The following is a 12,652-nucleotide window of genomic DNA, read 5'->3' on the forward strand; positions in this document are numbered from 1 at the left end:
TTTGTCGAAACGTCGTACATTTGCTGTTATGTTAAACTTATATTAAAGTTTTTCTTCATTACCCATTCAAGCTGTCTCCATCCATTATTAGTCTCAAAGTGGGTTCCTCGTCACCGAAATTCCTAACATATAATATGTTTGTAGTTAATAGGCGGTATGGAAAGATCTATGAAACCAGCTGCCAGATAGCGAGGCCGAAATTTCATTAGGTTTGTAGGTAGTGGGAAGTCAAAATATTGTGATCAAACTTCATAGGAAAATTGGTAAACGTTATTTAATTCTTGGGGAATTGGACAATGAGAATAAATGAATATTTGAGCTTCAAAAGTTTGAAACGATGACATGGCTGAACTAAACATGGGCTAATCGTTTAACAGTTATGTGTTTGTTTTCTTTTTTTCTTTTAGTTTTACTAGTTTTAGTGTTTTTACTACTGAAACTAAAAGAAAGGGTATCTGGAGATGGGGAAAGGTTTTTTGCTTTTTTTTAGCTTTATTATTCACAAGTTCTTCAACACTTGGAAATATTTTGGATGGTTGTGCGAGATTGCAGTTTATGGTCCTTAAATTAAATTTGAAAGGAATGAATCAATGAAACCTGGTAAATTTTAGACCCATTAGGCTGATTAGCATTATTATGACTCGTTTGATCAAGGTGTTGGAATCTGTCGTTAAAAGTCATACAAAATAAAAAATCTTCTTAGCTGGCAGTTAACGAAACATTCTTAATTATATTTTAGGAAGTGCTCTTTTAACATATTTAATTAGTATAGTTTTCTTTTTGATATAAGGTTTTTTAAAAACACAAAAAAAGATTGGCTAAAGATGGTGCCAACCTCAAAACCAAGACAACACCATAGCCTATCATAAAGCTTTCCATTCTGGAGAAAATGAGATTTTTTAATTCCAAAGTTAGTGAACTTTGGAAAAACTGATTTAGGAATGGTCACATTGTTGGAAACATCATTGTAAATCAAGTTGACTCTTAACTGTATGGTTTCTTCCAATGGTATATTTGTATATAATTATTCAACATCAAAACTAGCTCAGTGCACATTACTATTACTATGCTAAGGCATAATTGTAAGTTCTAAAGCTGGAAACAACAGGTTGTAGTGGAACTCTTTCTTCTCTATGAATTCTAAATAAACCATAGAAAGTTCCTGGGTGACTACCTGAATGTCTAATATTCAAATACTGTCTTTCATATAGAATGTTATCTTTTTTCAATTCTAATTCTGGTAAATAACTTTGCAATTTAGCTTCTCTTTTATCAGTAAGATCATTATGCAATTTCACAAATTTAGTAGGAGTCACTTAAAATATTCTCAGCTTTCTTTAAATAACCATTTTTATCAAGTATTACAAAGCTACTACACTTAGAAATCACGATACTCTCATTTTTACTTGACAATTTTAAAGATGTAAGTTCTTCAGGACTTAAGTTGATGAAATTGTTCTATTCACAATTATAGTTATTGAAAAGCAGTAGGAGCTGTACTTCTAATTTGAGATCTAATATTACTAAATGATTGATCAGATATATACATCACAAATTGTTCAAACTATGCAAAATAATCAAACTTAAGTTTATTAGGAATACTAAATTTCAAACCATGAGCTAATTCACTTTCTTTTCAACAGCATTTGAAACATACTTTTAATAATTAGAAATAACATTATCAGGATGTTCTGTAGATAATTTTTACTTTATTGTTATATCAAATTATTAATAAGGTTGCAGCTGTTATAGATGAGAACACTAGTTGAGCTTGTGTATGATACTTTTTGAAAGTGTTTGATGAGGTGTTGCACAGAAATGCCTATATGACATTGGGGAATAGTTTTAAGTTGATGGAAAATCATCTTGATGGTAGAAATCAAAGTAGTAGTTGTAATTAAAGAATAGTTTTTAGTTTAGAGAGACCTGAAAAGTAGTAAGCAAGTGTCTGTTGTGTTAAAACATTGGTGAGACTACTGAAGCTTGAAATTTTTAGCCTAGTGTTAATTGTGATGTATGGTAGTTTGAGTTGTTCAAGAGTGAATTACTAATAACAGCTGGAAAATTAACTCTTTAGCTTAGTTAATAGAGAATTTGTTTGGCATGACATAGGCCTTAAATTTGGTTTAATTCCAAAATAAGGAAATACAATAAATTGGAAGTTTTTCTTGTGTTCACCCAGATATAAATGAGGCTATGTCTTTTTCCTCTCAATGCTAGAATAAAATTAGAAGAGTTAATTATCAAGTGTAAAAAGTAAAGAAAACCTTTAGAAGCCCAGGCCTACTCTTGTTTTTAGACAAAATCATTTCTCTTAAAGAATTTTAATCTTGTACTGTAATTAATTTACCTGATGATGTGATGGTTCTTTCAGTGTGAATTAATTCATACTTATTATATAAATGTATAGAATAATAAGCTATGTTTTGTTTGAGTTGATTATCACCTTTATTTTAGATGTCAGTATTAAATTAGGAATAGACAGTAATTTATAGTTCATAATAAATGTATTGTTGTGGACTAAGTAAAATACTTGTGAGCAAAACAGAGTTTTAAGGATAATTTATACGTAGTGTATGTTAAGAAACAATTTTATGTTGAGAAAACTTTGTTTTGTTATACAGGGATTTATCATCAGGAAAGGTCACATCCACGTGCCTGCCACAAATCGAGTTGCTATCCAGCTGTGGGAAACTTGCTGATTGGCCGAGAGAAATACTTAAAGGCGTCTTCAACATGTGGAAAAAAGAGAAAAGAACGATTTTGCATTGTTAGTCATTTGAAAGAAAGAAAAAAGTGCTTTATTTGTGATTCACGACGTCGTAGAAAGTCTCATGAGATTGAAAATATAGTTTCTAGGTAATGATTATTTTATTTGTATTCCACTTTTTTTTTATCTAGATATCTTTTTTTTTATGTCACAGTTTTGTAAGCAAGTTTAAAATTATTCTTTAGTTCTAAAAATTATTCTTCATTAAATAATTTAAGTTTTTATTATTGATAAAAACACTATTATAAAATAATAATGATAAATTTAAGTTTTTAATTTAATTAAATAGGATTGGTGGCACCCGTTTGAAATGGTGGCAAGCAGAAAATGGCAAGGAAGATGTGACTATCCAGCTGGACCTGGAGGCAGAATTCCATTTCACTCATCTCATCATATTGTTTAAAACATTTAGACCTGCTGCCATGCTTATTGAAAGGTCTCATGACTTTGGAAGAACATGGAAAGTATGTATGGAAAACTAGTTTTATCTGAACTTTTTCCATTCTTTTTGTTTTATGAGAATACTTGAGCACAACAATTCTTCTCAGAGATTGGTGTCTTCTACAAGGTATAATTATAAATGGAAAGTTAGTCAAATCACATAATGGTAGAAATGAACAAGAAAAGTAACTTAATATACTAGGTTTGAGCCACTGTTGTTTTTTAATCAAACTAATTAGCCATCATTGACTTCAAATTCTAGAAACACAGACAAAACTCTTGCCAGTTTTCACCCATTAAATAATTGCTCCTGTATATTTTTAAGCATTTGTTAAAGTGTAAAACGTAGTTAGATGATAGTGATGAGTTTAATATAAAAACCAACAGACTAACCAATTTTTCTACTTGCTAATGATAGTTTTGTTCAGTAAAGTAGTAAAAAAAGAGAAAAACCCTGAATTTAATCACTTAAGTTACTCCAAAAAGTGAAATATCATTCATACTGTTAGAAAAAATTGCACGAGGTATTTAACGTCACACTTGTTGTTTTTCTAGTAATTGTTTAACTAGCTAGTAATTTTGAAACACACCTCCATTTAATCACTGGTATGAATCTTATCTTGCTGGCTCCAGCCTTTTTCCCCACTATATTGTTCAAAGTGATTTAAATCTTGTGATTCTCTCCACTTCTGTCAATCCACCCCCTATACCAGATCTGTATATAAGCTCCCCATTATTACTTCCTATTCAAATTTCTCGATGGCAGAACGTTATGACGATGGTTTTACATGATTGATACTGGTTTCTCTTAAGGGTTGTATAACTTTAGTTATACCTAAGCTTTGAATGATTTTTTTTTTCTCAACCTGTTGTATTGACTTTTGAGTTTATCGTCTATTTTCTTTAACTTCCATACACACGCACAAAAAAAACGAATTCTGAGATGTTTCAGATGTTAATTTTCACATTCACATCTCTGATACAGAGTCTCCTAGTGTTCCTAATCTGCCACCTCTGGAGTCTAGTGTTGCTTGGACGTCGGAGGGGAGGTCCACATTCGGCGGAACATGGCCAATGTCATATGCAGAGAGGTGGAGTCTTACATCAGGTCTGATATTTCTTCTCCTATGGGCTCAGAGGCTGAGCTTATTGGGGATCAGATACAGACAGGGGGAGAATTTTTCAGGCTCCTTCCTTTGCTCAGACACCTAATCACTAGCCTCAGATGGACATCCCACCTGCTGCACCATTTTTGCAACTAGTACATCAAGTTTGTAATGTCTTGAACATTTCTCCTGTGGCTTATGACTGTTCTTCTACTTTGTTGGGGGAAAGTCATTTGACTGATTACCTAGTCTTTCCACCTTTGCCAGACATTGCTGTGCCTGTTCGGAAACTTGTGGATCAATTGGGAGAATGTGCTACCATGCCTTGTCTTCCCCATTTATTGGATCTGCATGCCTTAGTTTTCCATCGCTTGGAGGACCCATATTTAGATTCTCAGAGGTTAGATCCTCTTTTTCCTATTTGAGGTTCTAGGCCTGATGCCTCTATTCATCTTAACCTAACTCAGTTTTCCTGGATTCGACTGTTCCTTACAACAGTTTTGCATTTTTTATCTTCTTTGCAACTGCTGTCTGTGGCCTTTCACAGGTCTCCTGCTCAAGTTTCAAAGGATCTTAGTCACTTATTGGCTTTCGCTTTGGTTAAGTTATCTGTTTCTGCTCTCTCCTTGGTCTCTTGGTTGGTTAATTGCTGGGATATTTTGGAGAGAGATGCCTTGCTTGAGAGTGTTTGACTTCCTTCTTTAGCCCTTAGAGATCTCAGAGATGTTCCTTTTCTCAGACAATTGATTTTTGCAGGTATTCCATATTCCATGGAATCTCAGGTGGATGTGGGCTCTTCTCTTTTGACACTGGCCTCCCATCTTTCCTAGTCTTCTGCCAGATGGTTTATTGCATCTCCAGTTCAAGGTTCTAAACCTCCTGTGTTGACTACACGTTCTATTGGATCACAAGGGAGATTCCACCACTATCAGCTGGCAACCTCTGCTCATGTGGAGCACTGACAACAGCTTCAGTGACTACCCTATGGGTCCATTCCTGGTAGGGCTCGACTAAGACAGTTCCTGTTTGTCTGGGAAACCACCACCAATCAATGGGTCATTCAGGTTCTTACAAGAGGGCTGGTCATTCATCTAACATCTTCTCCTCCATTGTCTTCCATACTGGTTGCCTTTCCCTTCCCCAAGGACTGTCTTACACCCATATGTTGGGCATAAGCCATTCAGGATCTTCTGCTCTGAAGGTTTTTGCTACCCTCGTGACAGTTCTCCATGGCCTGGCTCATTTGTAAAAGTGGTGTGTGACGTCATTTTTTTATGCATATTTCTTTTCATTTCTTCTGGGACCCTCTCATCACTTTCATTAGAATCCCACTCCATGGTGGGTGTTGCCTGGTTAGGTATTTTTATTTCCAAATCTGCACTAGCTACCAGTCCATCAATCAATAATTTTCTTTGTAGCAATGAGCTCTGTTGAAATGGGGTGTTACATAAGATCACCTTGTGTGCTTTCTGAATGGTACACAATTATAACACAAAAACAAACATAATGCTGAAACACCACTCATGGACTATCATGATTAAAGTTTAAGAGGATTTTGCCTATGGTTGGAGCAGAACCAGATCAGCGTACATAGAAGCCTCCTCGTAATTCTGGTTCAGAGATGACTCTTTGCTATCAGGTTGAGTAGTGTGTGGCTCCTCTTTTTGGTCTTTCTCTTTATTTTGATGATCATGGAAGAGAGTCCTTGACTCTTTGTAATTCCGCTTGCGGAGCATCATTTCCTGTGCCATGGGTTCAACTTTGTTTGTTCCCCATCATCCTTGTAATTTCGGGGGCAGGAAATGTTACCCTGCCTCTCAGGTTGAGGAGTTAGGATTTTGGTTCATAATCCCAGTCTGGGTAATCTCTGTTCCTTCAGGTTGAGTGAAGCGTGACAGGTCCTGTAATTTTGAGTTCAGTTTGTTGCATTTTTGTCCCTATTCAGGTTGAAGCAAGGGTTGTCCACTTATGTGCTGCTTGCCTTCTCTTTGTAATTCCAGTGGCTCAACATGCAACAGTCATTTTTGAAAATTTTATTTTAAGGCCTAGATTTTTTGTGCGAAAGGTATTATTTCAGCCCCCCATAAGTAGCATTAGATTAAATTGTGCATGCAAAAATATTGGACATACTGAAATATTATACTGTTTTTTTTCCAATAAATTTGATAAAATAGTCCCAATAACTTCTTATCCATGCACAGGTGTACCAGTATTTTGCCTACAACTGTGCTGAATCCTTCCCAGGAATACCACTTGGACCTAGACAAAGAGTGGGTGATGTAGTCTGTGACAATAGATATTCTGGGGTTGCTCCATCTACTGAGGGAGAGGTAGGTATTGTATTCAACGTGATTACACACTAATATAATGCGTAAACAATGGATGTTTTATTGGTTCGGTTTGAAAGTTGTTTCCTAAAATTATTTACCTGTAGTACATAACTATAAAATGAGCACATTAAGGAATACCAAAAGTATCCAAAAACTTAAATATAAATATGCGAATTAAATTTATCTGACATATACATCAGGTCAAAAATTGAAGGTTTCAACACTTAATATAGTCTTGACAACTACACAAACTTTGTATGTTGTTAGATATGTCCACATTCCATGTGCCTTTTTATGAAACTGTAGGGCTATATCAATGTATTTTACTTGTGCTACCTGCTCTGGAAAGACAGTACCTACATTTTATCTTGGTAATTGGTAACTTGCTCTTTTAGATATAAGTTAAGTTTTGGTTATCTTTTCTGTATAATTGAGTGGTAATGATACATACTTTTTGGGAGGTAGAGATTTTTAATGGAGATACAGATTATTAAAGTTATTCATTTGTTAGAAACCAGTTAAACACACTTGTAAGAAGTAGTTCATTTTTGTGTATCAAGGTCGTTAGTGAAAAGGCCCTATATAGTTCATGTAATATGCACCAGTAATTACTGCTGTGTGAAAACATGCCCATTACAAATCACTGTTTCACCATCTTTGGATTCAGTATCGATTTTGTAACAACAGTTGAAATTATTATTTGGGACTAAACACTAAGATATAGTTTTTAGAAGTCCAGCTTGAAGATGAGAAGACCTATTTCAATTCTGCAGTTGAGTATAGAGCTCACTTAGATTTTTCTCTTAAGATCACCAAAATTGGCAGTAACGTCATTACACACCTGCAGACTTAGAAGTAAATGATGATTAGTTTAATATAACTGAAAATATGACCTCTTTTGGTGGTGATATAGTTACAGTTTGAAGAAACATTAGTGTGAATGTATTCCATATTTCAGTTGCTCTTCTGAGGTGTTGATTTACTACTTGATAATATGTTGGACCCAGCTGTACCTCCTGATGACAATACCTTTTATCATACTGGCTTGATTGTAATAGATTACCTTGAACAAGAAACCATGTTGGTCATGGATTTATCACAAAATATCCTGATCTAAATCCTAGAGAACACTTTTGCAACCTCTTTAGAAGTTGTGTACATCAACACTTTAACCCACCATACACTGTCAGAGAATTTGTTTTCACACTGATTGAGGAATTGGACTGCTGAGTGATCGGAAGTATCTCCTGCAGGTTGGAGATTGTGTTAATACTTGGAAGGTTAATTTTGTTCCTAAGTCTTTCTTTATGATAAATTTGACTCTTTCAGACAAGTTGATTCAGTCAGGTCCTTACTCCAACCATTTTGATTTTCAGGGTTAATAATTTTTTACAGGTTATAATTAGAAAAATATTGTCAATGAAACTGATTTAACTATATTTAGTGAATAAATTGTGATTGTCAAACATACTCTTATTTCAGCTCTTTTTTTTTTTGCTAATTTGTTTGAAGCATAATTAGACTACAAAGTATTTCAATGTATGAGGTAGTTTGAAAATTAATATTAATGTCATTTCAATAAACAGGATTGGTGAAACCTATACAGTTTTTATTTCTCTTTGATAATGTGTATGATGAAGACTAGCTTTTAGTTGTTAGGTGAACTAGTAACATTAATACTGTCAAGAAATATACAGAATTTAATACAATTAAATTATTAAATAGTTAAGCTGTATACTACCAGGTAAAAATGTTGAATAATAAAATATTTCAAATCAAATATAAACACTAATGAAAAAGTTCAGCCAAAATTTATTTTAAAATGTTTTTAAGTAAAATGATATATGAAAGTATAACAACAGTTTAAAATTATTTTCAAATAATTATTTGTGTTAATAATAATTTTATGATTTTTTATGAATTTTGCAATGTTTTTAATTCAGCTTTACAAACATTAATTCTTTGTAACTATTACTTTTAACTACTGAGGAAAATGGCATCATTGATTCTTCTAAAACTGTATATCTTCCCCCCTCTCCCATAAAATAATTTCTATGGTTTTTTATATTACTTTTTTATATTTGAATATGACAAAACGTTTTTGATGCTTGCTGTGTATATTTATTATTCAGATACATTTATTTTTGGTCGATAAGTTTAAAATTATCTGTGAAATGCAGATTCAAGAACTTATCCACTGCATAATTTTGAACTCAGACAGTGAAGGAAAGGATAAACAAATACAAGTGAACAAATAAACAAGATCATTATTCATAATAACTGCATAATTCTTGACCTATACTGGCTGCTGGAGTGAGAGTTTTTTTTTTAGAAATGTCCACACGGGACAAAGAAATAATTCTAATTTTTTCAAGTAGAAATGTTAAAATTTGGTATACTAGAGAGTCCAGTGCTGCATAGATCACAAATTATTAAAAAAACTAACTCCTATCAATTTATAGAAGTATCTGCACCATTCTTTTGGGTGGGCTCACCAGGAGGTGAGATACAAGGCTGAAATGATATGAGCTACTAGGTGTTAGCATATGCAATGTTTCCCCGAGTTAAAGTATTAGTACTTGTTTGTTACTTTTTTAGTATATGATTAACAAGAATGTCATACTACATGCAGAAAACCTACATGAAAATTTACAAAAATTACCCGAATACATCTGAATAAAGATAGATTTTGAATTAGTTTTGGATGGGTGATATTATTCAGTTGTGTACTTTTCATTATCTGTGCATAATTGAAAGACCAATGTTTGTTAAAGTGAGTGATAGAATTTTACTAAAATGTGTGCATTTTTCAAAATAAAAGCAAGTATGTAAAAGAAATTTACTTTTTTTGAAATAAAATTGTATGTAATTTATTGGTAGAGTTAGTAAATTAAGAAGTAAATTATGATTACATTTAGATTTATTAATGTTACTTTTTACATGTTTTTAGTTATTAGAGCAAAAGTAAAACTTTGATTTTCAGTCATAAATTCTGGTATGTCCCGAGTTTCTTTTTTTTCTTAATTTCTTTTAAAATATATCTATTTTATGATATTTGCCAGGTAATATTTAAAGTTCTACCTCCGAACATCGAAGTTGCTAATCCTTACAGTCCTGAAGTTCAAGATCTTTTAAAAATGACAAATTTACGAATTAACTTTACTAAACTCCATACACTCGGAGACAGCCTTCTGGACTCAAGTAAACACATTAAAATGAAATACTACTATGCTATCTATGAGATGGTTGTAAGAGGGAGTTGTTCTTGTTATGGCCATGCTAGTCAGTGTGTAGCAGAACGTGGACAAGCTGCAGAGCCTGATATTGTAAGTATGCTCACTTACAGAATCTTTCTAGCTGTCACATACATGTAATAGGCACCTTTTACAAAAATAAATCTAAGGAAAAAAACAACATGATCAAAATTTTAAATATTGGTATTACATTTCTTTAAATACAAAATCTCTTTCACCCATAATTTAAGTGACAACTGACAAAGATAATTTAATATCATAAAATTTTATAACTTGAATGAGAAAAAAACTTACCTTAACTTACATTTATCCAGGACTCTCTTTAACATCTAATACACATTTCCTGAGCTTGTTGCAATTATTAATATTAATGATTAATGTATTTTATCCTTGTTGGGGAACTATAATCAACTACATACATGACTTGTTTGATTGTAAGAAAATCAGTAGTTATTCACTAACTGTTTCTAACATTTCTTCAAGTGTGGTTTAAAATTTCGTGTCTCTCTGGAGCATTGTTAATAATGTGATATAACCAACAGGGAATAATTTTAGAGGTAAATACTTGATAAACATTGAAGATTACTAGAAAGGTTTAGTCAATGTTGGATAAGTAAACTTAAAAGCTGTAATCTAAATTAATCTTGGTAGGTTACCACCAGATTTAACGTCACAAAAGTATAGAAGGTTAACTTATTTGTTTCAATTATGTATTGGCTCAAAGGGTTGCTAGTATAAATTGGTTGGTAGGGTGATAACTGTAGGTAAAGGAGTAAGAGATTGTAAGGGAATGATGGTTTTGAAAAATAAATTTAAAAACCATACTATTTCTAGCATAAAATTAATTCTTTTGATGAGCTTGTAAGTTACAAAATTATCTCTGTACTTCTTTTAGTAGTTTTATTTTACAACTGTGAAACAGTTCAATTTGAAAAATCTTCGTTTTTTTATATCTATGCTTGTGGCAGAGATACAGAGCTAGCTTTGTGTTTAGTTGTAAATCATCTTGTGTCTTATATGAGGACTTAATGACATGAGATTGATAAGCTTTCACTTTGGACAGTGCTTTCATTGATAAAGTGTTTATACAGTTGGTATAAGAAGGAGAGGTTATAATTATCACAAATACAAGTGACAAGAACCTACAGTATACAAAACCTTACCATAATACAATCTACATATCTTATTTTACTTTAGCATAAATATAAACTTCCTATGCCTTTTTAAGGAAAAGTATTTATTATGCTCTCAAGGACACATTTTATTATTTGTAAAGAATTACAACGTGCTCAAAATAAACTTGCTATATATAAATATAATTAAATATAGTCACTATATACAGTACTGATTGAATACAAGAACAGAAAAGCTGTTATATGAAGTTAGACGAACTTAAAAAATTGCAGTGCAAAATTGTGATATAATCAAGTTATGTAGTACTTTGTGCTATCTACAGTGTTGTAAAGATTAACAGCTTTAGGAGCTTTGTGAGAAAAATATGAAATTATTTATCCAACTAGTTTCGATGTACCATGTGCAAAAAATGATGCACATGGTATGTCAAAACGAGTTCAGTAATTAACTTCATATTTTTTTTAATTTGTGTTTGTTCTTCATTAACTTAACTTGTGCTTATAAAGCTCTTAATCTTTAAAAAATTTTGGTATATCATATTCGGAAATATTTTGACATTGAGATATGTGATTTTGGGTTGTTGGTGAAAGATGATAAATTGTTTTTTCATATTATAGGAAATTTGCTTGATTTGTCTTTTTTTCTGTAAAAAGAGTCTTTGTAAAAATTTGGAATGTTTATGTATCTGTATCACATTTTTTAAATCTCAGTAAAATGTTTTTGCTTTGTCCATTTTTATTATAACTTTATGAAATCATGAGAAGAATACATTGTTTGACTTTACAGGTTTATGGAAAATGTCAGTGCACTCACTATACCAAAGGTTTAAATTGTGAACAGTGTCAAGACTTGTACAATGATTTGCCATGGAAGCCTGCAATTGGTAACATGACAAATGCCTGTAAAAGTAAGTATATATTTTGATAGAATACATTGCTATGTTTAATCTTTTAAGGCCCTTGGATTGATTCAGTTTAAAAGTAGTATTTGCAGAATTTGAATGATTTCAGTTTGGCATGACGGGAGCTTTGGAATCAGGTCACTTATCTAAAATATTATACTTGGGTAATTTTTCAAGGAGTTCTGTGTAATGTACTCTAAATTTGTGATGAAAAGTTTGTATTTAATCAAATACAAACAAATTTTAACTTTCAATTGTGTCAACTTTATACAAAACTAATGATTTGGAAATAAAACTTTAATAAAAATCTTCCTTATAGCACAAGTTAAAGGCAGATTTCAGCAAGACGCATTATGTGTGTGAATAGTTTCCAAATTCATCCAAAGTAGAGAAGTATCTCTAGATAATCTTTGTACTGAGTTTTATGAAATTATCTTGTACAAACCAACAATGTCTGACATAAAGAAGAAATGGCAAGGACTATATATGAAGAGATGACAAGGATTATAATTTTCAAAGTCAAACTCATTACTGTACCATTGCAGTACTTTTCTGATCAGTTGTGTTAAATATTTTTTCTCTCACTTTCAATACCTCATTTTCTTATTTATAGTCAGATTATGAACACTTCATTTACCAGAGTGAAGTTCATGTCAATTGGTGTGAGTGGTGGTTTCACTTGAAGCTCCTGATATGCTATGAGATTTACTAGTCTT

General features: G+C 32.3%; 1 protein-coding gene across 4 annotated transcripts in view; it reads left to right on the forward strand.

Annotated features, from left to right (window-relative positions):
- Positions 1–12,652, forward strand: part of LOC106478722 (laminin subunit beta-1-like) — a 127,009-nt gene that overhangs the window by 62,573 nt on the left and 51,784 nt on the right. For all 4 annotated transcript variants that reach the window (XM_013939286.2, XM_022382243.1, XM_022382235.1 and 1 more), the window contains 5 exons: positions 2,625–2,859; positions 3,060–3,234; positions 6,519–6,647; positions 9,710–9,973; positions 11,822–11,942. In XM_013939286.2, coding sequence (XP_013794740.1) covers positions 2,625–2,859; positions 3,060–3,234; positions 6,519–6,647; positions 9,710–9,973; positions 11,822–11,942 — 924 coding nt within the window. The remainder of the gene's footprint in view (positions 1–2,624; positions 2,860–3,059; positions 3,235–6,518; positions 6,648–9,709; positions 9,974–11,821; positions 11,943–12,652) is intronic.

This window comes from Limulus polyphemus, unplaced genomic scaffold, assembly GCF_000517525.1.
Source record: "Limulus polyphemus unplaced genomic scaffold, Limulus_polyphemus-2.1.2 Scaffold11, whole genome shotgun sequence".
Lineage (NCBI taxonomy): Eukaryota > Metazoa > Arthropoda > Merostomata > Xiphosura > Limulidae > Limulus > Limulus polyphemus.